We start from the raw sequence: 25,441 nt of genomic DNA on the forward strand, positions 1-25,441 counted from the left end.
ATATAGACAGCCTTGTAAGAAAGTTATGTTTAATTTGTATTTCGGGTAATACTAAGTGATAGATGTATACCAAGATTAGCCCAACTTATTGGTCTAGCGTTGTTATTGTTGCATTTGTTTTTACATCCTCAATGGTTATAGTGAAGTCACGATTAAATACGAAAATTTTTTTATGTTTGAGTGTAGTTTAATGTTCCTCCATAATATTGAGGCTACAGGAGACGTGCATCATGGAATTCCTGAGGTCCCAACGGGAATCAAACCCGGATCTCCCGCAGCAAAGGCTCCAACCGCTTAGTTAAAAGATTCCTCAGGTTTTAATTTGTTTTCGTCAGCACTAAGTATGCCCCTTTTCTGTTGTTTCTTCAGTATATTTGTGTACGTTTCTACATAACATTTTTGGAAAGAAAATAAAAACAAAACGTTCAAATGAAGCATCGTATGACCCATATTACCATTTCGAATTTCCAAGTAGGGTGGCACCTCTCCCTACAATAAGGATCAGGATGTTAAATTTAATGCACTATTTCTCTTGGGAACAAACGTGGTGACTGTAGGAATTTTCTGCAAATAATTAGAATAAATGAGATGGTAAGTGTCCCACACATGCATAAATGATGGACGCGATTTCAGAAATTTATTAGTCTGTTTTTCAAACCCCAAAACGTTCTGCAAAGAAGCGTGCTGCAGTTATTGGGCTTTCTAGGGAGAGTGTAAGATTTTACAAGACGACCCACACTTTCACTGAAACTATTTTCAGTACCATTTCATATTTTTTAATAAACAATTTTCAATCTACAATACGTTTTGTTCTATTAGCCTTTAAATTGTGGAGGTTTTATTGGGTCACCCTGTATTACTCCTCCTATATTATACCTCTGTCCCTGTGTTTATTTTCCTCATCCACACCTTTATGGCAAAGAGTTTAAATAAATTATATTTCTATTGATAATACATAACTAATTATGTAATGATAATACTTTTTCCGTACAGGAGTTTTGTGTTTGCTCCGGACGTTCCAATACGTTTAGATTACCACGGAAAACGAGTTGATATGACACATGGCCCTTTGGCTGGCTTGTTGATGGGTTTAGGACAACTAAATTGCTCAGAACTGAGACTTAAAAGACTGTCATACCGACATGGGTAAGTTTCATCTTAAAATATTGTATCTATGTAAAAATAATACAATTATTTGAAAATTCGTAGACTAGTCACCAGCAGTCATATTTACCTGCATGATGTCTTCTTTTAGTCATAACTTCCAAGAGACTGAATGCTGCAAATTAGTATAATTATGATAAAATTCCCGAGAATAAAAATCCAGTATTGTCATTTTCGCTTCAATGTGGAGAGCATTGTTCAAGACAATAACAAAATTGAGAGAGGAAAATAGGGTAATATAGAAAGGATGGAAAATTACCAAAATATATTCTTACTTAACTCTTATTTAGTTATGCTGAGTTTTATCCTTAAATTTCTTATCGTCTTGATAATCGTGCCTAAATTTGTCAGACAAAACTTCAGTTTTATTCAGAAAGATCATTAGAATGTTCCCCAAAATTATTGTTGATTGAACCGCTTATAGATACACCGTATAGATCTTTAAAATTGATTAGTAACAGGGTATCTACTGGTCATGAAAGTCATGAAAGTCATGAAAAAGTCATATATTTTGCTTAGTGGTCATGAAAGCCATGAAAAAGTCCTTTATTTACCCAACTGGTCATGAAAATCTGAAATCTCAGAGTATATTATTCCTTCATTGTCCAGGAAAGATTATAAACTTGATCAGTACTTAATGAAGCTGATCACCGAAACCAGCCTTGTTGAACCAGCTACACTGAAATTCTTCAAGCAACTTCTGATCTTATTTCATGGTAATGCTGCAGTAGAAAGGTGCTTCTCTGTCAACAAGGAATGCCTTTTAGAGAATCTGGCAGAAGACTCTCTCATTGCTCAGCGGTCAGTGTATGGTGGAATTCAAGCAGCAGGTGGTGTGAAGGCCGTTGCAGTCACAAAGCCTTTGATACTATCTGTGCGAAATGCATCGTCACGAAGGCGAGAAGTCCTCAAAAGGCAAAAAGACACCTATGAAGAACAAGAGAAAGCAAAACGCACCAGACTTAAAATGTTTGGAACTAAAACGTAAAGCTCTCAGTGACTCAGTAACTTCAGAACTTGATGGAATTGATGTTCAAATTAACTCATTGAAAAAGAAGTTGAACTTGTGATATTCAATCAAGATGTCCATTTTTGTGTTTACTTTTTTTCAAGTTTTGATGTGATACTAGTATGCAGACTGTGAGAAAAAAATATTTGTAAAAGTACCCTTGAAAAAAGAGAAGAAAGAAGGCATTAGACCCCATCCAGGATGAAGGTTCCATTATGAACAAATTCAGTAGGTCTTATCAATATGTTTATGTACGCTAATTTCAAATATGACACGATGGAAAAGAATTGTATATTTACGTAATCAGTCTTTTCTTGTAAACGAAAATTATAAATTTAGAATTCAGAGTACATAAAATGCAGATAAAAAGCCTAGCTGAATGTAACGGGACTGTTCACAAGATTTTTTTAAATCTATAGAACCTGGTAATCCTTAAACCCATACTTGAACCGCAATTAAAAATTTGTTTACTGCCTTTTAAATTGCTCTTGCATTTTAAAATTAGTTGTCAGCTAATCGACATTATGTACATTAGACAAATAAGAACATAATGTGATCTTCATCTTAACCGATGCACCACTGATGGTAGGGGTTTATTATTACTAATGGTAAATTTTTATCGCCATGGTCATGAAAATTTGAACAAAAAGGTCATGAAAAGTCATGAAAAAGTCATGAGTTTAGTTTCTGGTATTCCAGTAGACACCCTGAGTAATCTTTCTTTCAAATGAGAGTAGATGTAGCTACGAAATGTCCCTGTGCACATCCTAAAAAAACTTCGTTAAGGCCAACAAAAATTAAACAATTTTCAATAGGTTTGATTTTTTCTGTCTTTTCTATTAATTGTCGTGCATTCTAAAATTATGTTAACTATAATTCTTCGATTCATTGATATAAGATCCTATCTGATCTTTATTATACTTCAAACCCAGTAAAATGAGCACGTGAGAATGCTATAGTGATAGAGTGGGTGGACTTGAGTTACCTTTGTGCATACCCATATGAAAAGTTCTTGCTATGCCCATGAGATGAATAATTCATCTCAAATACATTTATTATTTCTTGGTTTTTAAGTTAGAGGATATTTTTTCTTTCTTTCTCTGTTTGTATAAACTTAAGTTCTGTTAGCTCACCAATTTTGTGGCAGTTTAATCTGATAGTGGAACGTGGTACAAAATAACAGCTATTTATTAGTTTATCCTGTTGCCTGAGAACCAGTAGTTTCAAGTTCAAATAGACATCAATTGAACGAAGGAAAGTGTGATGAATTGCGGCAACAATTGAATTGTCGTAAATGGGAAACAAACAAGTTCTGGTAGTATCATAGCGTAAATTTAGGCACATTATGGCTGTACGTTCCTTACATATTTCTAACTTTTTTTGTTCAAAATTGTATAATAGTTTTCTTAACATAGCATAAGTCTAGATGCATTATAACCTATTCTCTTTTATATTACTAGATCATAATTCTTTATTTTATGACCTTTTGTACAAAATTGTATACGTGTTTGAAAGAAATTAATTTCATTAAATGTATTAAAAGTAAAACATTATTTCCTTATTTTTTTCAGTTTATTAGGATTTGATAAACTAGTTAGCTATATGTTAACCGAATGGCTCCAAGATATCAAGAAAAATCAGCTGCCAAGTTTGCTTGGTGGAGTTGGACCAATGCATTCCTTAGTTCAGTTGTGTAAGTATTCATTCTATAACATATATTTCTTGTTGTTTTTGTATAGTAATATACAAGTACAAAATAATAAGGTATGAATACTGCTACTAAACTACATCAAAATCAAGTTCTAATACAAAAATATATGGACTATGGTAGCAGGTGGTGGCATTTGAGGACACTCACATTGATAGAGTTTAAACTTTTATCGGTATAGGCTAAGGGAATTACACGTGTCTAATGTCCTAATTACAACAATTAGGGTATTAGTAAAGTTTTCTTCCCTTAACTTGTAACAATAGAAGTGGTACAAGTTTAATTTTTACGATATTCCTTCCTCAAGAGTCGCCACTGATTTTACTACTAAAAATTAGAGAATATCAAGGCTTACTATAAATTTTAAACGGAACTTTAAACAGTTACAGGGTGTAGTACTCGTATATATCACAGCCAAACTCAATATGCAACATGTATTGAGGAACAAATAAAAAAAAGTTTATATGACAATGTGTCCGGAAATGCATGGTTACGAATCTAAAACCATTACCCATCTACGATAGGCAGGGAATTGACTAATATGACAAGGTCACGTTCTCTCCATCATGGTTTCCCGATAATGAACAGAGAGTCATGGCTGATAAATCAATGGAAATAATATGGACTACAGATTCCAACGAAGCCACATTTGTGCACATTGCACTGAGCTGTAAAAGAAGCAGAAGAAAAGAAACTCAAACATCATGAACAAAAATGTGTACGTTTATTTCCTTATCGTAAAGTGCCAACACTGCCTCCAGCGACACAGCGACAAAAGCACATCCATGAATCCAATGACGTAGATATATCACATATAACAAAAAATTATTAAAAGACATCGTGCAGGGACTGCAACCATTTACACTAAGTGTGATACCTCACCAGTACCACACAAACGGTACACATGTTTATGTACTAGTACTAAGAAGTAGTGCCGTACAGTAAATGTTCAAAATGTCCCCTCCTTCCAAAATACAAGCTTCAACGCGTTGCCGTATAGAAACACGAACACGCTTCCAAGTTCCAGAAGTATTCTGTATTCTCTGGCAAGCTGCGTCGATACGAATGCGGAGAGTTTTCACAGTATTCACACCAGATTCGTAGACTTAAATTTAAATAACCCCACAGATAGTAGTCCAGGTGATTCAGATCTAGTGAGCGTGAAGACCAAGCAACTGGTCCTCTACGCCCAATCCATCGAGCAGGAAACATTGCATTTAGATATTGGTGCACTGTAGCATTGAAATGAAGGGGTGCCGCGTCATGCAAGAAATGCAACGATGGGCGCAGTGCCAAGTGCAAGTTATCCACTTCATCTGCAATGTGGGTTTCCAGGAATTTTTGATAGTTGTTTCTCGTAAGTCTTTGTGGGAGTATGTATGGATTTAGTAAAGTGACACCGGTAATCCTGCTCCACATATTGAGCCCAAAGTTTTGTTGTCTCCCGGAACTAGCCGCATGAGAATTATCATCCGTAAACACGTGTACATTATGATAATTAAAGATGCCCTCTCGTGTGAATTGCACCTCATCCGTGAACACTGTGCAAGATGGTAAGAGGATTAATGGCACACTGCTTGAGGTACCACTGGCAAAAGCGTACTCGCGGCGGATGGTCGATCTAATCTTCTTGTGCTGCACGCAGGATTTTCCTCGCAAGCATCCAGAATCCGCTCTTCCGTCTCGAGGGTCATCGTTCATGGTCTGCCCCTGTTCCCAGCACCAAAACTACCATGTTCACTAAGACGGCGATGGATAACTTCAAATGTTTTCTATCTGGACAGTGTCGTCCGCGGTCCTTGTCGTGCGTGCATTACTATTCGCCAACCCATATGTAAAATGCATATTGGCTACTTCTGTGTACATGTTGTACCCGTGTAGATTTGTTCTACAAACCAGTATCCAACAATAACCATGTATTCATTTGTTCCATAATTACGTATCCTTCTGCTTCACGGCACCATTTGCAATCACTTTTAAACACGTCTTCAGTTCCACAGCACTACTTGCAGTCATTTTTAACCATAACTGTTCTACAGCATCACATTCAGTCAGTATCCTAAGCACATATTCTTCAGTTCCGCAGCAGCTAACGTTAATACTTTACTCCTCCCTCTGCTATGCCGGTGTAGTTATAGTAATATTGCGTTCCTCATTACTACGACAGTTTTCTGTCTTAGCGGCTTCTTGGTCGGAATATCGCGTCTACAGTTTCACACGCCGTTTAGCAGGTGCTATGTTTTCTTCGACAAGTACTCTTGTGGCAATCATGTTACTTCCCATAATTAATACCAGGACATCTTGCGTTCAACATTTCCCTATTTCTTTTCTTCGTTGTACTTCCTGCATGATATTTCTAAAATAATTTCTGATTATACTAAATTCTGTCATTCCATTCGTAAAGTTTTTGACCCAGTGGTTGTGGTATTAGGTAGTGCGTCTGCTGTCAAGCTGCATTGATAGATCGAGGGTGGGCACAAACCTAGCTCCATTCTGACCGAGTTTTCCATTCGTTTTCCTCAGTCCCACCAGGCAAATGCCGGAATGGTGTCTTATGTAAGACCAGGGCTGTTGCCATTCCACACCCTTGGCCTTCCTCTATCCAAGTCTGAAACTTAGATGCTTAGAGGCTAAAAATAAGTTCAAATTCAAATTCGTGAATGTGCTTTTGTCGCTGTGCCATTGATAGCAGAGTTAGGATTTAAACGATAAGGAAATAAACGTATAAATTCTTAGTCATGATATTTGAGTTTTTTGCTTCTGCTTCTTCTACAGCTCAGCGCAATGGGTACAAATGTGGCTTCATTGGAGTCTGTGGTCCATATTTTTTTCACTAATGTATCACTCATAGCCCCTCGTTCATTATCGGGGAAACAATGATGGAGAGAACGTGACCTTGTCCAGTGTCAGACTGGACAGGGTGTCGAGGCGGAGATCTCCGCCTGCGCCAGCCCTCTTATGGCGCCCTATTGCCACAACAAAATAGGCTTAGATGTATAGAACTCAAGAAAAGTTTAGTTAATATTTCCATTAATGTATTTAGAATAAAAATTATATCACAGTGTTATTGCAGGTTTGTGCACTGTAGTGTACTACAGGAAATACGTACATCCAGTGACTTTAACGGAAGAAGTTTACTAGACAAATGGTTAAAATTCGAAACTCTAATGACAGCAGCTCTTTACACAGAGCTATTTGAGCTTACAATACCAACTTCGAATTACTTAGTCCCCAAATTTTGCGGCATGAGGAATAGTCCAAACACTAGCAAAAAGTTTGAAGTCATTTAGAGAAAAAATTTTCTCAGCTGTATGGAAACGTTAAAATGTTTTCGGAAAATTTTAATAAAGAATTTTAGAAAAATGAGTTTCATCTCAGGGTAGATATTATTTTGCAATGAAACGTATTCGGCGTAAAACGCGCTGTTTTGATGAAAACTGCTCTGATGAAGGCTCATCTTTACAAGAAGTCCATTGAACGGATTTCCAAGAGAAGAACTTCTACGGAATTTGTGACACCGCTTTTACAAGTTTTGAAGAGAGGTTTGCTCCAAATGAACATTTAATGAAATATTGTGTCTGTTTGCATCCAAAGAGATTTGAAGAAATAAAGATATGTGGATTACCACTTCGACAGTGATGGATATAGAAGATAAAAAGTGGAGGGGGCAACCAGAACATAGACTATTATAGATATATCATGAGTTTACAATTTTTCATAGGGCCTGCAGAAGTTTCCAACTTAATTCTCTCCCGATGGATAATATGGCTAGGTTAGAAGTTGACATTGTGGACCTCAAGTATTGTTTTACACATTGCGTAACACACAAACTGCAACTAAAATTGTATCTAATGTTTCAAAAATTTTCCAAAAAAAAAGTATAAAAGGCAACGCTTACTATAAAGTTTAAAAAAAAATATAAAAGTGATAGTTTCAATTATTTTTGCCACTCAAAAAAACTGGGGAGCCTAGGCCGCCGGGCCCTGGGCTAGATCCTGCACTGTAGAGGGAGCCCTGAAAACTTTAGCAGTAAATATAGGCGTGTACAGGGGCGGATCCAGGACTGACTTCTGGGGAGCGGTGGATTGTAATACTGCTACTTAGAACTACTTTTAAGAAGTCCAAACTCTGCGATGGGTTTTATTTATATATAATATAAAGTTTCCTCTTCTGAGGGGGGCGATCCGCCCCTGGGGTGTATAAAGAAATACTGTCACGCGAACTCAAACAACTTGCTACCCATTACAAAGATTACTTTAAGAATCTGAAGGATGTTTCTACTAGTGACTTCACGTGGTTCAGTGCTCAGCTGGTTCTGGAAATGAAGACAAATGGGATGAAAACAAACTGAATCAGCTGAATCCTCACCGTTGTAAACAGGGTTGCATATATTGTGTGTTTACACCCTTATATGAATTGAATTTAAATCTCCACTTATAGCAATTTCTATTGCGTGTACAAATATGTTATGACTCTTCTAACTACCCAGGGCACGTGTGAACGCTTCTTTTCTAAGTTGAAGATCATGAAATCAAAACTGAGGTCAATTTGGGGTAAAGCGTACTGGAAAACATAATGCTCGTTAGTACTGAATGTCTCCACAATTTTCCTGTAGATTACGGTGTTACTGAAAGCGAAATAGCAAAAAGCCCAAAAGATACTAAACGATTACTCAAGCTGTGAAATTTAGTATAGTCAGAATTGTACGTAATAGTACTTTTTTCTTCTGTTTGTGCTGGAATAGATAGATAAGCTACTGCTAATCAATCTATCCTGCATTTACATTTTTGTTGGCTGTAATTATATTATTATTCTGTGCTATGCAACATTTACGGTATTTCGTCGTAGTTGGTTTGTGTGTAACTGTGTGTGCTTGATGCTGTGAATAAATTAAAAAGGCGTTTTAAAAGCAAAAATGTTTACATTAAATTATCTATAAAGCGCCCCTCAAAGTTTCCATCTCTGCCTAGCTCTGACAGCCCCAGTCCGACACTGACCTTGTCACATTGGTCAATCCCCCGCTCAGCGTTAGGTGGGTAATTGTTGTAATTCTGTAACCATGCGTTTCCGGACACATTGTCATATGATTTTTTTTTTTTATTTGTTCCCCCATACGGAATCCATCCCTGAAGTTCAGCCGTGCATATTTGTTACACTCTGTATATTGAATTATGTTACATTACAGTGTATTGTGATAATTAAACATTGTTTATCTACGTATTAGATTTATGCATAGATAGTAATGAATTTTACATACTAATAATACTTAGAATAAAACTGTATGGGAATGGGTCCGAAAAAAAAAGAATGTCCATCAGGGGCACCCGAAGAAAATTTTCTAGGGGGGGGGGACATCTCCATGGTTGGTATAGTACGTCTGATATTTAATATAGTGGTTTGCTATATTACGTGTACATTTTCGTGAGCCAAGAAGGTTCCCTCCCTCCCCTCTCCGGGCGCCTATGATGTACATTACAATTTTGAAAAGTGAAGAGGATATCATTTCCCACCACTTTGACCACAAAGGAAAAATAAAGTTACTCTTTTTATCTTTTAGAAGAAATTCAGATGAAAGCCAATGTGTATTTATAGTGTTAATTTTAATCTGTAATTTTTGTACTATTGAGTGTAGTGTAAGAGAGCTCTTTGCATGTTCATAAGTTTTTGTTCTCTGTAGTTCAGGGCATTCGAGACCTTTTCTGGCTGCCAATCGAACAATACCAGAAGGATGGTCGGATTGTCCGAGGACTTCAGCGCGGTGCCAACTCTTTCACCACTTCCACGGCAATGGCTGCATTGGAGCTGACCACGAGATTAGTTCAAGCAGTGCAAGTAAGCAGAAGTCGATAGTTTCAGTTTAATTGTGTTTGTTTGTTAACTTATCCTTTTAGCATCTAGATTATATGAGATATGGACCTAGTTTAATGTGAAACTCAAACTACATACTGCCACTGGGAATCGAACCATGTACGTACCGCACAAATTAATTTGGCGGGAAAGGGGTAACATTATTGTGGTTTTCGTTCAAGATAAATCACTAAGTTATCGCAAAATGGTTAAATGACTTGTAATGGAAAGCATGGTGTGTGGTAAAGTTTATTCATTCGAAAATTATTTATTCTAAATCTTCAAACAAGTTTTATTGAAATTGAACTTATGTAGGATCTGTCTGTACGTAATTTACCACTGCTTAGCGAAAATTTGAACTTAGAAGCCTATGCTTATAATATGTGAGTTACTATACTGGTATTAATTATAATCTAATCTCACATTTTGATTTATTTTTAAATGCCAAAACATTATGTTTTATTTTGCTGGAGAATCAGATAAACTTTAAAAATAGTGTAGTAATAATTGTGTAGAAAACTTACTTGTGCATCTTTTTGCAGAGTACTGCCGAGACTGCATATGACATGGTTTCTCCTGGACCAAGTGTTCGCCGACGACTACCAGGATCGCAAGGTAGACGAAGACGATATAATCAACCGGCAGATATTCGAGAAGGCATGGCAAATGCATATCACTTAGTCAAAGAGGTTCGTACGTTCCATCTGGTTGATTGATTGATTTTGGTAGTTTATCGTGCATTCTACTCATCGAGGCTATATGAGACAAGATCTACTACTTAAAGTGGGATCCAAACTGCTACCAAGTCATACTTCCACCGGGAATTGAATCCAGGACCATGCGTAGGGGAAGCGACCAGTTTCAAATTTCGTAGAAGTATCTTCATTATCATTAAAGCAAGCGAGTTCGGTGCCGGATGTGATGCGAAGTATTACGATGTTGAAACGAATATGAACTCGGAACATACTTCTCCTATCTTCACCAGACGCAGGTCATCTAACAAAACAAACAAACAAACATATAATATTTACTCCATAGGATGGTGATCCAGATAGAGCAAGCATTATATTTGATAGTTGTAAATAGGACGTTTGCTCGAGCGTTGACGATGAAACAAGTTATCCGAAGAAAGCTCCTTTCAACGTCAACTACACGTAAGCAAAAATTCTACGTACAACTTTTAGAGACACAAAGAAAATTCAGCATCATATTTTCGGAAAATTAATGAATTACACACATAATAAGTAAAAAAAAATAAATTTTGCACCATGTACCTAAACGAATCACCACGAGGCGTGAGGGGATGACATGCACAATCGCAGAAAATACTCGTCAATCGATTCGAAAATTTTAATTATATTGATACTTACATAGCTTGACATGAGGAAATAACTATTAAAAGAGTAATAATAATGGATGTGTCCTAAAATGTGAAATTTAACTCGATTCGACTAATTGCAGAACATAATGAAACAGTGTCTTGTTGCAGCAGGGTAGAATGAGCTGTTGTACGTTCTTCTTTTGGGCGCCGAATGGCGTTGCCTATCGCCAAGTCTCTTTAGCTCTCGCTGTTCGCGTGAGTTTCACGTGTTGGATGACGTAAGAGCGGACTGATCTGTGATTGGCTGAAGAAGTGTTGATCAAGGTCACGCCACCCACACGCATCTTCGGAGTGAGAACACACACACACTCACACATAGAAACGTCGTCTGCTAGTATATGCTAGTCCTTTTAAATTACAAAGAGAGAGAAACTGCTTGAGCTGCATATTACCAAAATGATGAATAAATGAGTTTATGACAAATGGCACCCGAACAGTTGATAGGTAAAGTTCTGATGAGATACGTTTATCCTAAGAACCCTGGCGACATTGATAGTTTGTGTCTGCGTATGACGAGGACACACTGTATAAAGTTTTGACGTACACATGGGTTAAGTTACAGTTCACACAAACACTTCACTTCACTTCACTTACTGCTGCAATTACAACCACATAGAATGTTTATTCAGTCCATAAATATGTAATATATCAATAAATGTATAGAAATATATTTATTATAGTCCTATTAGTTCAAATGTAAATTCACTTAATACTTAAAGAAATTGGATATATAACACATACACTAAAATATTGTAAATAATGTGAATAAAATGAGAAAACACTTCAAGCAATGAATTAATTTCAACTTTTAGAAACACTTTCACCTTTGCAATTAATTGAACATAAAAGAAAAATGAATATTAAAATAAATATAGATATATTTTCTAGTTCGAATAACAACACTTTACTGTTCATTTATAACACACTGTTTATACTTTTACTATCTGCACACGTCACACTGTCCAAGTTATTCACTATTCACAATCTACACCATGCTCCAGAACAATGTCCAGTCCATAGGCTATCCTCTTCGTTCATTCTCTTCCGACTGAATGAACACTCGGCGATTAAATCTTCTGCTCCTATCCTCTTCCCATTGGATAGGGCTAGGTCTATCGGTGGAAGTTCTAGAAGGTCTCGGCATGCCATAGTCCCTTTATAGCGCTGGACTAATTTTCGAAATTCGGCGCTAATATGAAGATGCATGGAATATTGTAACTTATTGCGTGTAAACTTATTAACGTATAATTTGCATCTTCCTTTCTACCCCCTTTTGACTTAAAATGTGCTGCATTTATTTCTGCTGCATTCGTATTAAGTGGAGGTGAATAGAATGTGTGTTCTTCTTATTGTTTGGACCTACGTATGTTCTTCCTTGTGTTGTATTCTTCGTGTATGGATATCAAGTGTATGTTTCTACGTGTTACATGTAATTACTATAATAAGGTTAAAATAACATAATTATGGTTAAAAGGAAGTTGACTTGGGATGGGTTAACAAAAGAAATGTAAGTATTTCTTCTTTCTTTCATTCATTTTTTTTTTTTTTTTTTTTTCAAATCACTTCACGAGCATAAACTACGACAAGCACGCCCCAATCTTCAACGCCTTCGTGCAACTTCATCAAATAAGTACATGGTACATGATAAATTAATACTAAAATATACCTATATAGGACATGATGCTGAATAAAATATATATAGATAATATAATAAGCCTATAGATATAACCTTAATGATGACTGTTACATGAATACTATAATGAAGAGTGAAATAAACCAATATAAGCTCGAATGATGGAGAATTATATTGAGGCAATGTCAGATGTCTACAGATGCCAACCTGTATCCATCTTAGGGATGGTCTGACGACTAAATGAAGAAGAGCCAACCCACAAAAACCATATAAACCTACCCACTGTAAGTACGACCACGAAGACACACAGAGATGTGGTTACAAAAACAAGTTATACTAAGGAAACCCCATAGAGTTTTATAGAAGACAAAAGGAAAACGATGCACATGAAATTCATGGCGAAATGTGGTCGTAGGTCTTAAGGTAAAACTTCAATGTTGTTCCAATAACAACAAAAGGAATACTGTAATAAACGTGTATATTACTCTAATATCTCCTAACATATCTCTAAATTCAAACTGACTTCTTCGAAGTACTAATGGTAATATTTCTCTAATAAATTCAACAACTTTCGCTCATCTAAATAACCATGACGTACATACCACAAAATATTTTCGTCAACAAAACTAGAATGTACTCTCACTTCTCGATCTTCATTATTGATACTACACAATTGATCTTCTTTACTTTCCTCTTCTTCTTCGTTCATGTAATCTCCGTTGGCTTCCTTTTCGGCTCTCTCTAAAATGTCACTGAACTGCTCTTCATCCACATGCTTCTTCAGAATTTCTAGCCACTTTTTCCTAGTAGCTGGTGTTGGTCTCCACAGCTTCATTCTAGAAACATTCTGAAATCCGATATATTTACCACTTTGCGGATCCAATACTTCAAACACATTTTCACCAACTTGTTTCCACAGTAAGTAAGGTCCACGGTACACTTCACACAGTTTGGCTATACGTTTGTCTACCAAGCTACTAATATTGTACTGACGTAAGAAAACGAAGTCACCTTCACACAAAGTTCTTCGAGCTCTCTGATGAACGTTCAACTTTTCGTTACGTTGCTGAATGATTTTCTTTCGCCGTAAGTCAGCCATTATTAATTTTCCATTCCAATCTATACCTTCTTGCTCATCGACTGTTTCATTGTTTTTCACAATTCCAAAATGTGACAATGTAAATTCTTCTGGCTTGATGTTAAGATGCAACTCTGCAGGCGCTATTCCCAAACTGGCACTAATAGTATAGTTCAACAACAAACAAGCTTGCACAATATATTCTGGCCATGAGGAATGAGAATCGCGGCACAACACACGCAAAATTCTCTCTAAATCAGCATGGAATCTTTCGATGACATTTCCTTGTGCGTGATAAGGCGTAGTATAATGTATTTTGATGTTATATGCTTCCATAGCTTGTACGAATTCCTTGCCAATAAACTGTGGTCCATTATCTACTAAGATGTTCATAAAAATACCAAGATGAAGCATGTAGGACTCAGTAAGACATTTTGCTACACTTGCACTTGTTGCACGACGAAGTGGATATGCTACTAAATAACGTGAGTATACATCACACACTGTTAACAGGTAAGTTTCACCATGTTTACCTCGAGGTAGAGGACCAACTAAATCTGCTGAGACCAAATAACGTATGTTTTTCGCTGGCACTGATTGCATTAAACATTTCACTGGGTGATGGTCTACCTTCGTTCTCATGCAGACCTCACAATCAAGAATGTACGATTTAATGTCACTACGCATGGTTTTCCAATAAAACATACGGGAAATGATATTAAACACTTTCATAAATCCAAAGTGACCGTAATGATCATGGTAGCCAATTAAAATATTTTTCACTAAACATGGAGGTACACACAATTTTAATCTATCTGGGAAGTGAAAATCTCTCACCATCAAAATACCATTTTCCAAAGTGTAATTTTGTTTCCAATTTCGAGCACTACTACGAAAAGAATTCTTATTTGCACTGCTTTCACTTTCACTTATATTACCTTGTAAGTAACTAATAATAGGACGGTACTCGTCATATTCCCATTGTAATTTCGCAATTGTAGACGGATCTAAATCGAACACTTCTGATTGAACAGCCTGTATAGGATTCACATTCACCATTAGATCTTCCTGTGTTGGTAACATACGAGATAAACAATCACTTAGTGTGTTAGTCTTGCCTTTGATGAATTCTATTTCATAATCGTAAGATTGAAGTTCAAGAGACCACCTCATCAGTCTTGCATTCCAATTACGCATACGTTTTAACTGCACTAAGCTTTTATGATCTGTTCGTATGTATATTTTCGCTCCTTTGAGCCAAACATGCCACTTACGAATACACCACACAAATGCAAGACACTCAAGCTCAATTATGGCATAGTTCTGTTCGTGTTTATTAAGAGTACGGCTTGCATATTCTAATACACACTTCTCACCGTCAATAATTTGGTAACACACACAAGCCAACCCGAGTTTGCTTGCATCACTTTCGAGATAAAACGGCTTATCGAACTGTGGATGATGTAACTTCACATCTTTCACTAATTCAGCCTTTAATGATTCAAATGCCTTTTGGTGTTCTTCTTCCCACTTCCATTTCTTTTCCTTCCCTAAAAGTTCATAAAGGGGTTTAGCGATAACAGCATGACCTTTGATTGTTCGCGAATGCCACTGCACAGCACCAAGAAATGAGCGTAACATTTTTAAATTTTTAGGCACTGGTAACTTCTCGATTGCTTCAGCTGATTTCAGATCCTTTCGTATGCCTTCTGAAGATACGTAATAGCCTAAATAATTAATTTCACTTACACCAAAAATGCACTTCGATAAATTTAGCGTCATGTCCGCATCACTTAACAAACTAAGCACTTCATCTAACTGCTGTAAGAATTCTGGTACGCTTGTACAACCAAGAGCTACATCGTCCATATACCTGACTAATTTCTCTTGTAGCGGTAACGGGAACACTTTATTCAAGCACAATTGCAGTACAGACGATCCATTTTTCACACCAAACACCATACGTGTGTACTCATATAACGTTCCTTCAAACAAGAAGGCTAAGTATGGCATAGAATCTTCTGTAATTCCACATTGTTGATACGAACTAGTAAAATCAAAGAGTACCTAGCACACGTTTTCCACTAAATTTAGCAAAGAGGTCGGATAACTTTTCTACACGTAGAGCTGGATTCTTAATGTGCACATTCAATGCTCTACAATCTGTTACTATTCTCAACGCTCCACTCTTTTTCAATACTACGTGCAACGGTAATAGATGACATGATGAACTAGGTCTAATTACACCCCACTTTAACAATTTTCGGATCTCTTCACGCACTCCCTCCTTATATTTGTGCGGAATATCATAAGGACGAGCAACAATGGGTTCATTTGTATCCACTTCTAATCGGTACTGAAATTTATTACACAGGCCAGGAAAACGGGCGAACACTCTTCTATGTTTCATTAACAACTGAAATAATTCTTCTTTCTCGTTTTCACTAAACAGCGTAGCGCGTGTAACTGCATCCCTTATTTCATCTACTGTGAAATATAAATCCGGTGGGAAGTCCTCCACTAAGTCACTAGCTTCAATTCTCTCTAAAGGCTCGGCGCACCCACTGCGGAACACATTCATTGTTCTCGCATAAAAATCATTAAGGTCCCTTATCTCGGACAACACAACAATAGGGGCTACCTTGCACTTAATTTCACTTACATTAGCTACAATGACATTTTCACTATTTCTCTGTATTAACGGCACTTCACCACTAATTCCTTGAAATTCAACACGCAAGTTACTTCGCTTAAAATCGATGACACTGTTTAATTTCTCGAGAAAGTTTGCACCGAGTATTACGTCTTCGTGCAGTTCTGGTAACACAAGAAACTCAACTGGCACTTCCACATTTTCAATTCGTACCGGTAAAATAATCTTTCCCTTCACGTTCTTTTTCTTTCTTCCAAGAAAATCGCACAAAACGATATGCTCTCCTTTTTGCAAATGCACGTTTGCTACACACTTTGTTACTTCTCGAAAAATATTATACCGTAATAGGCATAGTTCTGATCCACTATCTAACAGACAAATTTTGGGTTGATCGTTTAACAAAATTTTTACTCTCATTGTATTATGACCTAATTCGCATTTAATCACTTCTTCTTCATTATCATTACTTATATCATCTTCTGCTTGTAAATCCTCCTCGTTGCACATATGTGGAAAAGTAATCCGGTTTACACTACTGAAATCCCTCCCCTTTGCAGCGACCAAGTGGGAGGGCGCTACTAGTTTAAAGGCACAGAACTCTGCGGGTAAAAACCACTTTGTTGGTATGGAAATTGACGTTGCTGATTGTTACCGTTATTTACACCAGGACCTCTATTAAATGTTGAAAACCAATTATTATTTTGATTTGGACTACCTTGGGAAGTCGACGCACTACTTTGATTTTCGTTTGCCCTTGCACCTTGCGTTTCGTTCCGATTTTCATTTGAACTTGTGTTTTGTCGGCCATTGCCTTGCGACTGATTACCACTGTTCGAGTTGTTATTATTTCTATTAAAATTACCTCGCCTTCCACGTCTATGAAATTTCCTTTTCCATCCCTGTTTGAAATTCGAACGCGCACTATTATCACTGCTCACTTCACTACCGTGTTCTACTTTTACATTATTCACGCTAACACCGGCACCACCTTGCTGTTTCTGTTTATTACGCTGATTGTCGTACATATTAGTAATTCCTGACAATCCTTCGATGGACTGCACACTCGCAAGGAACTGATTTATGTTATCAGGCATAGAGCCCATCATAGCTAATTGGTACCGCTTGGGCAGGAGAGTGATGATGTGTGACAATGTAATGGTTGGATTTTCGTATTCTTCCAGAGCTTGAATTTGGCTAAAACGCTCTGTCACAAAATCAACAACACTACTATAACGTTTTGGGTCGAACGGAATAGATCGCAAGTTGCGCAGACGCGTAGCTTTCACTAAGGGACTCTCAAATGCATTCTGAAACTCTATCACAAATTCTTGAAATGTTTGACACTTCTTACCGTGTAAATCGTACCACTTAAGTGCACTATCTTTAAGAATCAATGGCATGATCGTCAAATATTCACTTTGAGGCACTCCGGCGAACGACATTTCTCTACCGAAATTTTCCAAAAATGCACTTGCACTTTCCTTCATCATATCACCTGAAAATGTGGAGAGTTGTTTAATGTCTGCTAATCGCAATGAACAACGCCTTGCATTCACTTCACTATTTCTTGCACGCTTAATACGCGGACTTTCTCTTTTGGTTTTGATTCTCGGCACGGTTCTCCTTATTACATCACTTTCCTCCTCTGTATCAGACACCGTTTGAGACTCACTGCTCGATTTCCTCTCGCGCTTCACACTGTGCACGGAACCTGTATTTCTTTGTGATATATTACTTCCAGTATCATGGCGCTCATTTGCTAATTCTATACGTTGCACACGCTCTGATAGTCGTTCCACATCCTGCTTAGTTCGTTCACTGGTGCGGAGACACGTTTCAAAACACTGCTGGTTAAATTTACCCTGCTCGTGGCACACTTGAATACACTCTTGCACTGCTATACTATATTCACCTTGTTTAGTCTCGCACTTCTGAATTCTGCTTTCACGGTACTTGTCGAGACTTTCGACCAAACGCAACCTTTTTTCATAATCATCCACTCTATTGTGACATTCATTTAATTGACGTTGTTGGTCGTTTACTTGGCGCGTATTTTCTTCAACTGTGCCGCGTATATCATGCACTGCATCGGCCAATTCACGTACACTTCTACGTATATCTTCATTCGTATTGAAACACTTTAATTCCACTGCTTCAATTCGTTCTATCAATTCCTGCCGCACTGCACTAATACACTTATTCACATTGTTAATTTCACCTGACAAATCATCTTTACATTGGGATATGTTTTCACGACACTCGCTACGTAATTCATTGATATCGTCTTGCATTTTCTGTTGGTTTACACTTATCGCCTCAACGCTTTCACTCACACGCTTTTGGTTATCACTCAATTCATTTTGGCTTTCTTTAATTTCATTAATTGATGCACTCAGTTCTCTTTGCATTGCGAGGAGAACTGTTCTAAGATCACCCTCAGCCATGATGTTGCAAATATAACAAACTCGCTAACACAAATAATTAACTAATTTCTGCAAAAATCTAAGAATGCAAATAATAAAAATATTCTAATTTAGACAGGATTTAGGCTTCAATATGCAAGGATGAATGCACTGGACAAGGATACAATTACACGAATTTCATGTACCTATTATTGACTCTCTGAGATGGCGGCAAAAATTACGCAGCAAATTTGAACATCAAAAACACTTAGGCCTATGTTCAAAGACACAAAAACTCAACATTTATACAAAAAGAAAGGTTTCTACTTCGATATATATATATCCCGGCACCATTTTATAATGTTTACTCCATAGGATGGTGATCCAGATAGAGCAAGCATTATATTTGATAGTTGTAAATAGGACGTTTGCTCGAGCGTTGACGATGAAACAAGTTATCCGAAGAAAGCTCCTTTCAACGTCAACTACACGTAAGCAAAAATTCTACGTACAACTTTTAGAGACACAAAGAAAATTCAGCATCATATTTTCGGAAAATTAATGAATTACACACATAATAAGTAAAAAAAATAAATTTTGCACCATGTACCTAAACGAATCACCACGAGGCGTGAGGGGATGACATGCACAATCGCAGAAAATACTCGTCAATCGATTCGAAAATTTTAATTATATTGATACTTACATAGCTTGACATGAGGAAATAACTATTAAAAGAGTAATAATAATGGATGTGTCCTAAAATGTGAAATTTAACTCGATTCGACTAATTGCAGAACATAATGAAACAGTGTCTTGTTGCAGCAGGGTAGAATGAGCTGTTGTACGTTCTTCTTTTGGGCGCCGAATGGCGTTGCCTATCGCCAAGTCTCTTTAGCTCTCGCTGTTCGCGTGAGTTTCACGTGTTGGATGACGTAAGAGCGGACTGATCTGTGATTGGCTGAAGAAGTGTTGATCAAGGTCACGCCACCCACACGCATCTTCGGAGTGAGAACACACACACACTCACACATAGAAACGTCGTCTGCTAGTATATGCTAGTCCTTTTAAATTACAAAGAGAGAGAAACTGCTTGAGCTGCATATTACCAAAATGATGAATAAATGAGTTTATGACAAACAAACAAACAAAACAAAAAAAAAAAAAAAAAAAGCTGAGCGAACGATTCTGTGTTCGTTTACTGGGGATGGTAACAAGCCCATGCTCATCCAAGCCGTTTTTAAGACATGGATTGGATGATCACTTTCTCAGCCCCATGCTAATCGGTGTATGTCAAACGACTTGCTGTAACTAAATACTAAGACTATACTAAACCATCAAATAATATTGCTGCAGTATTTTTATGTTACAAAGAAACATTGTGATTTGTATCTGATGTAGTACTCATGAGTTAGTACTGCAGTTACTTCCGTCATAGTGCTTCTGACTTGCATGTACGTCTATTTTATTTCTGTGAGTGGTTGTATGGGTGGCCCCAGTACATTTGTTCGCCCGGGGTCCCAGATAACGCTGTTAAGACAGCATTGCACAGTAAGTTTAATTGTTGGCCGACTGGTCCCAACGAAAATGAGTTCCAGGCGCCTTCGCAGTGCCGTGACGCAAATACCGGAATAGTGTATAGAACAGACCAACGTACTCTGAACATACTGTTTCCATGTTACGAGCGATATGTTATCTATTAGTAGGGTTATCTGTTGCCTGATCCTCAGGTTGCATTGGAGAAAATATTAGTTTAGAACTCACTGTGAGAGTAGGTCTCTTCTATAAATTTTATTTGACAATAGATGCAATAATTACAGGGCACTGATCCATATGAAGATACCCCCAAAAGGAGCATTGAGTAGTTGTTTCAGAAAGTAAACAAAATGTTTATTTATTTTTTTGGTTAATTTATTATGATTCTATTCGTTATTTTTAACAATTTTTCTTTCACATTGGTATCATTACTGTTTCTATACATTTGTATATTATATTGTTTTTCTGCAAAGTTACTGAATGGTTAGTCCGCTTGCTTTTGGTTCCGTGTGGGTTCGGGTTTAATTGTCGGTGGGAAACAGAATTTTCGGTGTTGACCAGTGCCCTAAAATGATTGAGGAGAAAGTAGAAAGTTATTTGGCCGCCATATCTTTATTAGCTGTAACACCAGAGTTTAATCTATATTTGTATTGTTTCAAAGAATGTTGTGCATAAACAGCATGTAAATCGTCAGCTTTCTCGTATTTACAATCTTTTCTTCACGTACGATTTTCAAATAACAATATTAAAAGGATCGTACTTCGCAAGATGATGTTTAATTCTTTTTCCAATATTCGCGCAATAGCAAACCGTACAAACAGAAAAGAAAGTCTGTAGAGAAATCGTTAAATATATTGAGGAATTGTTGTTAACCACAGAGTCATTTAAGATTATCGTAAGAAAGAGTAAATGAAAAAATATTCTTTTGTCTGTACGTGTAAAGAGAATATCTAATATGTACCGATGATCTTGTTTCTTTTTGGCTAATAATAATAAACGGACTGCATGACTTAGGGAACTTGAAAATCTTTAGTTGAAGAAACGAAACTTCACCATTAGATACACTGCAGACAGTAAGTCGTATAAAAGTGAAATATTTATAATCGTATTGGTTTTAAATGATTGATTGTATTGACGTGAACCGAACAACACAGAAATATATTTCCACTGGGAACCGAACTAGAATATCCCGCACTACAGACATGAATATTTGTCGTTTAACCAAAAGGGAACTGACATACAAATTTAAAATACTGCCATCCCTCGGTTTAACATATCTCTATTTAACTGATATCGGAAGCAGCAGAAAATAAAAATCTTTCGTAATGTAATTATGGATTTTAGCCGCTACACACTTAGTATCGGAACTTACGGACAACCTGCAACATCGGACAGTTATTACCCGTTGAAATGAGGAATGAGTGTGCATTTACGAGAGTAATCCCAAAAGTACCCGACTTAACAAAGAACGCACAAATTTTGGAAAACCCATCTTTATTTCTCAACATAGTCTCTTTTTAGATTGATACCTTTTTCATAGAGCTTCAATAACTTCGATAACTTGTTTATAATGTGAATGGTCGAGCTCCTCAAAATGGCCATTAACCGCAGATTGTATTTCTTCATTGTTGGCAGATCTTTTACCACCGAGCCATTTTTTTCAAGTTTGGAGAAAGAGAAAATAACCCGAGGGGACTAAATCTAGCGAATAAGGTGCGTGAGGAAGCAATTCGAACTTATTGACGTTGGCCATCGCGGTAACGGGTGTGTGAACTGGTGCATTCTTTCGCTATATGCTGCCATTTTTTTCTTGATTTCATCACTCAAACGCTGCAATAAGTTTGCATAATATCGCCGTTAATTGTTTTTCCTTTTTAAAAATAATCAAGGAAAATTATCCCACTTGCATCCAAGGAAACTGACGTCATGATCTTGTTTGTCAGCAGATGGAATGTCTTCGCCTTCTTTGGAGCCAATTCTCCTCTTCTAGTCCAATGTTTTGACTGTTCCTTCGTCTCAGGTGTGAAGTGATGGACACATGTTTCATTCATGGTTATGAGTCGACACAAAAACTCGGCTTTATGGCTGTGAAACATTACCAAACACTTGACTGAAACATCCTCACGACGCTGTTTTTGTTCCATTGTGAGCAAACATGACAGCCATTTCGCGCACAGTTTTCTCATGTCCAAATTTTGAGTTAATATGCGATGTACAGTACTTTCTGAAAAGCCTACCATGCTCGTGCACTTTTAGTCGACGGTCATCCAATACCATTTTATGGATTTTCTTCATAGTTTGACGTGGTCATCTCATGTGATGTTCGTCTTTGCAGCTCTTACGGCCTCGTTTAAACTGCCACCCAATATTTTACTGTTGTAAATGAATGAGTATACTCCCACAGAGTAGAATCTAGCTCGGCTTTAATAGTGGTTTGACTGAGACCTTCAAAATGAAAGTATTGTACGATTCATCGAGTGTGTTCACCATTGATGGCTGGCAAACAAATACAAAACAGTGTAGCGTCTTCAAACTTAAGCTTTATAAGGTTGATATTTTCGACCATAGTAATGTTTTATAAACAACCACCGCCATCGATACATCAGGTTGGGTACTTCTGGGTCTACCTATATGAAAGCTACTGTAGTATTTCTTTAGAAAAGAGATAACATACTATCTTCTTGCAGGGCCTGGGAGAGACTGCCCAGACAATAGTTCGTGTGGCGAGTGAAGAACACGAACAGAAAGGTGTTTCTGGTGCAGTAGGAGGCGTTCTAAGGCAAATCCCACCGACTGTTGTGAAGCCAATCATCCTAGCAACTGAAGCCACTTCGAATGTCCTTGGTGGTATGCGAAGCCAGTTAGTACCAGACGCTAGGAAAGAAGCCGCAGAGAAGTGGAGAACAGACAGTGTATAACGAAATCCGAAACTTAACTTTCTGTGATTGTATTGTGATTTTTTTTAAAAAAAAGGAAACAAACTAGTGGTACAAGTGTGATTGTGTACATTCTTTTTTCGAAGTACATGAAATGAAAAGCAGCAGTTTTTGTAATATAGGTTGTGAAAAGAGTGTTGAGACGTATTCCTAAATATTATTCTTTTCTTACTTTAAAAGAATTTTTTGTTTCAGATGTTATGTGTATATAATGTTATGTACATACATAACAGGAGCCTGTGCGGGCTTTAAATATGAGGTGATTATGTTTTATTATTAATTTACTGCTAATAACAAAGAGCAGTTGTGTAAATAAAAAAGCGCCTAAAACCGATTTTATAGGTATTTTAGGTTTTTAAAAAAGTGACAGAATTGTAGGGAAAACGAGCCATTAGTATGGCCTTGTAATTTTCAGTTTTCATTTTATTCATTCCAAAAGGAATGATTGAAAGGAAAGTTAATCGTTTTAAAAACTTACATACATTATATAATTTTTTGTAGTACTTTGTAGCATACAAATCTTATTATGTACTTTTTTAAGTCTGAGGATCATTTACGTTATGTCAGTTGCAAAATATTTATTATATATATGTACGTTCGTGCACAGTCATTGTTTATTATTGTTTTCGTTTTTGTGTTTTTTTGAATAATTTTTAATTCTCAAGTAAATAGAGTAAATTCTGTTGCAAAGTGTTAATTTCTAGTTGTTAGTTAAGAGAAGGAAAGTGTTTGCTTATTTTGGCAGAAAGCACGTTAAAATGTTACAACTTAGTTTATTTGCTTGATTGGTACCAAATAATTGAAAGCTACCATTGACTTTTTTTTTTTTTGGGGGGGGGGGACTTGAATTTTCTGTTACGTCAAACAAATGCTCTTCTGATCAAGACTTGGTACGTATGCCTGTACCGTAATATTTTGTGCTCACATTCCGAGTTATATTGCCATATAAAAAGGAAACAAAAGAACTATTACTAAATAATGTCTCTAGTCTTCTTTCACCTGTGACGTTTATTTTTATAAATAAAGACTATGGGAAGTTCATTTCTACTGATATCACGTTTACAAGATGATGTATGCGTGTGTAGCCATTTTTCTCTCTGTATGTGTATAGTAAAAATATGATAAAAGAGTAAAAAACCAAGCCTGTTAATGATAAAAGAGTAAAAAACCAAGCCTGTTAATGATAAAAGAGTAAAAAACCAAGTCTGTTAAATGTTGAAACTTTCCAACAGCTAAACTATTATCCTCTCTTGTAGTTTGTAAGCTCCGAATTGAAGATTTTTGAATTTTCGAAACAAGTGTGTGCAAAACAAAATTCCACTCATTTACTGTCCTATTAATATATAAGAATATTTGTTGGATAGGAGTGGTTCATTACCTTAGCCAAAAACAAGTTTCATAGGTCCATCGTTCTCAACACACTTACTTCAGAAGGTTTTTAGTATTTTCGTCAACATGTAAGAGTCCAGATACCAGATTTTCAATTAAAACTCCTCAGGTTTCAGAATTCTTCGTGTGGTAGTTAATGAGGATTCAAATCAAGTGCGTGTGCGTATTAGAAAGATAATATCTAGCCAGTGGTGTATCATTTCACCAATAATATACAGCATATAGAGGCGATCAAATGAAACCCGTTCAATATATTTGCATGAACTTTACACACTAAATACAGGCATGAATGACGACTGTTTGAATGGCATTTGTTTCTCAGAAGTCACCAGAAGTATTCAGGCACTTGTTGCATTGCGAAACTAACCACCGAATTTCCTCGATAGGAGATAGAACATTTGTGTCAAACCTTCGCACAACCAAGTTACTTCGCTAACGGATGGGCAGTACCAACGCTCATATTAATTTACTCAGGGGTAAGCGGATGTTTACTTGACTACTGGACCGAATTGTTTCAATCCAGGGTTCCTACTTGTCAGAGAAGTCAGGGAAAATAGCGCAAGTCAGGGAAACTCAGGGGAAAAGACTGGAAATCAAGGAAAGTCAAGGAAATTTATAAGATATATTTTTTTTCTAACATCAATTGTACACTAATTTCAGCTTAGCCAACCATTAATGATCACAATATGGAACGTTGCTCAGATT

The 25,441-nt window shown here is 36.8% G+C and overlaps 1 protein-coding gene across 2 annotated transcripts in view; it reads left to right on the plus strand.

The window, feature by feature from the left end:
* Positions 1 to 24,484, plus strand: part of Atg2 (Autophagy-related 2) — a 105,263-nt gene extending 80,779 nt beyond the window's left edge. For both annotated transcript variants that reach the window (XM_081730162.1, XM_081730163.1), the window contains exons 33-37: positions 994 to 1,146; positions 3,745 to 3,866; positions 9,559 to 9,713; positions 10,271 to 10,417; positions 23,099 to 24,484. In XM_081730162.1, coding sequence (XP_081586288.1) covers positions 994 to 1,146; positions 3,745 to 3,866; positions 9,559 to 9,713; positions 10,271 to 10,417; positions 23,099 to 23,329 — 808 coding nt within the window. In that variant the 3' untranslated portion in view covers positions 23,330 to 24,484. The remainder of the gene's footprint in view (positions 1 to 993; positions 1,147 to 3,744; positions 3,867 to 9,558; positions 9,714 to 10,270; positions 10,418 to 23,098) is intronic.
* The last annotated feature ends 957 nt before the right edge of the window (positions 24,485 to 25,441 follow it).

The sequence above is a fragment of the Thermobia domestica genome, chromosome 11, assembly GCF_964235325.1.
Source record: "Thermobia domestica chromosome 11, izTheDome1.hap1.1, whole genome shotgun sequence".
Lineage (NCBI taxonomy): Eukaryota > Metazoa > Arthropoda > Insecta > Zygentoma > Lepismatidae > Thermobia > Thermobia domestica.